Here is a 4,705-nt window from a genome sequence, read left to right on the forward strand (position 1 = left end):
TATCGTAATCACACGGCGCTGCTACGTTTTTTCACGTGTTTTTGTCGTTTGTTTTCAAAGTTTCTTACTCACTCTATACATTTTTCTCGATCTCACTCGAAAAGATTGATACTTTTTCTATAGATAACAATTATTTAGTTTTAAACTTCTTATTTTTCATCTTTAAAGACATAATTTTATAATCACATAAATAATTCAGCATGTTTATGACTTAGAAGTCTATCTCGTTTTATTATACTCCACTCATATATCCAGTCAAAAATCTAGCGGAATAGGTTACAGAAACTGTGCGAGGAGGCAATACAATAAATAACACTCCATAATTTAAGGGTGACAAAAGAAAAGAAAATTCCATAGCTTTTTCAAACAAGGTATACGAAAGTGATGACATAATGATGATAACATAGCATTTATAGCACTAGGGTAGTTGTTACAATTAAGCACAAAAAGAAAAGAAAAAGTAGGTGATGACATAAAATTACCCAAACCTAGAAAACACCCAGAAAGGAAAAATAAATAAAAATAAATTAAAAATTAAAAAGACCCCTTTTTTTCATTTGGATGATGATGGTGTTTTTCCAACTAAGGAAAGTGAGTAAATTCCTATGTAATTTTCCTAAATAGGGTTATTTTTAAGCATGTCATTGGGCAACAGCAGAAGTAGCAGGATTTGGTTTTGGATTTGGTTGTGGTTTCTTTTCATAGAGGGCCAGTCTATTATCACCCAACCTTGTCTTGTAAGCTGACTTCTTGTATTCACACCATGTGAATTCATTGTACAAACTTTCTTCTCCTTCTTCCATTAAACATGATAAAGGTGCTATCTTTTCACTCAGAGGTGGCCCTCCAAAATAAATCATAGACACCCTGGATTTCATACTATCTGCCAACACTCTGTGCCTTACACTCTTAAACCTTCCATTACTCATCACCTGCAATTCAAAATTAAATCATAACGCACGTTATTCAGTGATCAGTCAGGATTCATATAGCCGATCGATCCGATTAAATAAAAGAAAAAAACCTGTAAGGAGTCATCTACATTGATGAAAAAGGAGTTGGGATCAGGTGGGACAGAGAGCCATGTCCCATCTCTGAGTGAGATTTGGAGGCCACTTGTGTTGTTGGACCTAACAACAGATATTACTTGTGGGTCTGTATGCTCTCCAAAACCAATTAAATTTCTACCACTCAATGTTTGGAGCAACTCTGGGAATGGTGGATAATGATTTAGCCTAAAACACGAGTCACTTTTTTCATCCCTTAGCATCTTACTTAGCACATTTTTTGGTTCAATTCTTAGCCCTTCTGCTATCTTTTCCAGCACCAAACATGCCAAATTTCTCACTGCACTTACATACTCATTCACCAATGACCTGCATATATAGAAAACGATGGGGAAAAAAAATCAAACTTTTTACTGAACTGTATAAAAAATATTATATAGTCAAGTCACGAAAATAAATAATGGCTTGTTACATATAAATGGTAAGTGATATTGTTGGAATTAAACTAGGATTAATTGGTATTTCTAAATTGTCTAGGATTTAATATTTAATAGGTTATTTAATTCATGTTTAGTTGGATTTTGTTTATCGAATTCATATTTTTTTCTTTGTATTGAACAAAGTCTTATGTGGAAAGTAGAAAAGAGAAATCTTCTACTTATAAGGAATTGGATACTCTTAGGGTGTGTTTGATATAACGGAAAATGTTTTTCGTGAAAAATATTTTCCAAGAAAATGTTTTCTTGGAAAGCAAGTAGTAATCTTATTCATTTTTCAGTGTATTAAGGAAAATAACTTCTCAAGAGTATTCATAACTAATTAAGATACAATAAACATGAAGTCATAAACTTTCGAACCAACAACCTTCCGAACACACAAATTTCATAAACTTCCGAAACTGCGAACTTTCGAACCCGTAAACTTTATAATTTCTAAACTCGTAAACTTCCAAACACATAAACCTCCAAATTCATAACTTTGGAACTTATAAATTTCGAACCTGTAAACCGAAAGATGAAAAACTAAAACTGTAAATATATTACAAAACTATTTTTTTTGGGGGGGGGGGGGGTAGGGGGCAGTGGTGTGTGATTGGGGATTGGGGTGGGTGGTGCAGAAAAACGAAAAATAGAAATTTAAAAATTACAAAAAAAAATAATTGTTTTTTTGCGGGCGGAAGGGGGTAGCAGGGTGAGTGGTGACGGAAAAAAAAATTGAAATTTGAAAAAAGAAACTTTTTTGGAGAGAGGGGGTGGGGTGGGTGGGTGTGAGGGTGTGGGGTGGTGAGGGTCGGGAACAGGGTGAGGAGGGTTGAGAATGAGTTTTGGAAAATATTTTTCCTTCTCTTGATAAAGAAAATATTTTCCTCCCATTGGAGGAAAATGAGTTCATAAGGAAAATGTTTTCCAAAATATATAAGTCAACCAAACATGAGAAAGTTGAAAAATATTTTCTGGAAAATATTTTACTTCATACCAAACACACCCTTAATGGTGTAAAACTTTTTGGAGAAAACGGTAAGAATTGGTCCCAAAATGACACATCATATTAAGAGTATCTTTGGACTATTTTAGCCAACAAACATGCTGTAATAAATTAAATTACACAGATGGTATTAAAAATTCATCACATTGCCAACACATAGAAAGAAAAAAGATAAAATTAACCAATAATTTCATGAATATCTTGCTTACCAGAAAAGATGAGAATTTCCCGGAATAGCGATGGATTTTTGGTAACTAAGATCAGGGTTAGTTGTGAGTAATAAATATTCAACCCAACCCACATCACCATTTGAGCCAATTCTTTTGTTACCATAGCCAAAAGGGTTAGCTGGGCCGGCTTTGTCTTTCTCAACTTGGGACAAGTTAAAGAAGTTGACAGCTTCACTTTCTAATTTGGTAATGGTTTCAACTGGGACACCATGATTCACCACCTTGAAAAATCCAAATTCTTGACAAGCTTTAATAATAAGAGTATTGGCTTCAGGGTCTAATAAGTCTATCACTGGAATACCAGTGAAAACATCAGTGTTATTGTACTTGCATGTTTTTATGTGAGATAAATTTTCAACAAGTGGCTGAGTTAAAACCACCATAGTTTTATTTGTTGTAGGAATAAAGGCTTAAAGAGGAACAAGAAGAAGAAGTTTTCTTTTGGTTGGATATGTAGAATGGATTTCTGGTTTGGTAGGGGATTGGTGGAGTTTAAATATGGAGAAAGGCTGATGCATGAGAGCAGATGTAAGGAGGCCTTAGAAACTATAAATAGAAGCCATCTGGCTTCTATTTATATTAGAAACAGTTTGTGTTTGGCTAATCACTCTGAAAAACACTTTTGAGCAATAATTTGTGTTTAGCCAAGCTTTTCAGAAAGTGTTTTTAAGTATCAAATTACGAATAAGGACATGAATAGATTTACTTAATAGTTAATATTATAAGTAAATAAATAATCTCAAAAATTGGTTATTACAGGCAATAATTAAATCTTTCATTTTATTTAAGTAAAATATAAAAATAAAATTGAAAAGTACTTAATTCTTTTAATATAAGTTAAATATATTAAAATTCATTCAACAAATATAAAAGTATTCACCTCTAAAGTCACTATATATTAGAAAGTTATCCTAAAAATAAGAAGAAATACTTATACATTAATATCCTAAGCATTAGGTTTAACGATTATTTTGCTATATACTGTATTTTGTTAAGGGTATTTTAGGTAAGAAGAAAAGTCAAAACTGCTTCTGCTTTTTGGAAGAAGTTACTTTTTTCTGCTTCTCAGAAACTGCTTCTGCTTCTTCCCAAAAGTACTTTTTTTCCTCAAAAGAGCTTGGCCAAACACCTCAAGTTAGGGAAAAAAAGTGCTTTTGGGAAAAAAAGCACTTTTGGCCTCTAGAGAAGCTTGGCCAAACAGGCTATTAGTTATACCGTATTCTTTCTTATTTTATTATACCGTGCCTTAGTTCGTCCAGACATAAAATTAAAAATATAAATTAAAAAAAAATGATTAGTGTGATTTTAAATAAAAAGTATATGCATTATAACATACCAAAAATATCATTTGAATTTTGTGATCTTAAATATGTCATATTATTTCTATAAAATAGTGACATTAAAAAGTAAAATGAATATATTGAAATTATAACTTACTAAATATTGAAACAAAACATTGTTTCAATAGCCTAAAAAGGAGAATAAAACATATAAGTTGAAACGGATAAAATAATATTATCTAAAATTTATCATAAAATGAAAATTGAAAATGGACAAAATTAAAGGAAAGTAAAGGGTTCTTGAATTCTGAAATACGGTTAAAGAGAACTCTACTTATTGAAAATTAAGATTCTTCCTAAATTAGTACTACAAATATACTAAAGCTTGAGGTACTCTTGACGAGTCGTCGTAGGGCCGGATCCCGCCGTTTGGTATCGAGTTCATTTGAACCCATTATTTTCAATTTGGGACATAGAGTAAAAATTTATCAAATTGCTACAAATAGTAGTTATGAAATGAACCTATAGTTATAAAAATAACAAAAAATCTTAAAGATTGAACTCATAAAGTATAAATTCTGGATCCGCCACTGAATATCATAGTATAAAAAGATGGAGCTAGCTCTGCTGGGTAGTGTTCCCTTATTTATCAGTGTTTCAACGTCAGAAACTTAAAAATAGCACTAAAAAGATTCTTTTTGGT

General features: G+C 31.8%; 1 protein-coding gene across 2 annotated transcripts; it reads right to left on the bottom strand.

The window, feature by feature from the left end:
- Positions 1–340: 340 nt before the first annotated feature.
- LOC109218513 (gibberellin 2-beta-dioxygenase-like) lies at positions 341–3,249 on the bottom strand. Of its 2 annotated transcripts, none has more exons than XM_019382880.1 (3): positions 2,702–3,249; positions 1,043–1,376; positions 341–932 (listed from the first exon to the last, which is right to left on the bottom strand). In XM_019382880.1, exons 1-3 carry the CDS (start codon positions 3,103–3,105, stop codon positions 642–644), a joined length of 1,029 nt encoding a protein of 342 aa, XP_019238425.1. In that variant the 5' UTR covers positions 3,106–3,249; the 3' UTR covers positions 341–641. The 2 variants fall into 2 exon arrangements, with proteins under 2 accessions (XP_019238425.1, XP_019238424.1); XM_019382879.1 differs by having other exon boundaries at positions 1,025–1,376.
- Between the last annotated feature and the right edge of the window lie 1,456 nt (positions 3,250–4,705).

The sequence above is a fragment of the Nicotiana attenuata genome, unplaced genomic scaffold (genome assembly GCF_001879085.1).
Source record: "Nicotiana attenuata strain UT unplaced genomic scaffold, NIATTr2, whole genome shotgun sequence".
Taxonomy (NCBI): domain Eukaryota; kingdom Viridiplantae; phylum Streptophyta; class Magnoliopsida; order Solanales; family Solanaceae; genus Nicotiana; species Nicotiana attenuata.

Bases quoted from the DNA above. Each gene is read 5' to 3' on its own strand.
- LOC109218513 (XM_019382879.1), bottom strand. From the start codon at position 3,105: ATGGTGGTTTTAACTCAGCCACTTGTTGAAAATTTATCTCACATAAAA. The intron at 1,377-2,701 runs GTAAGCAAGATA...CTATATATGCAG, and splicing joins GGAAATTCTCATCTTTTCTG to GTCATTGGTGAATGAGTATG. The intron at 933-1,024 runs GTTTTTTTCTTT...TTTGAATTGCAG, and splicing joins ATGTAGATGACTCCTTACAG to GTGATGAGTAATGGAAGGTT.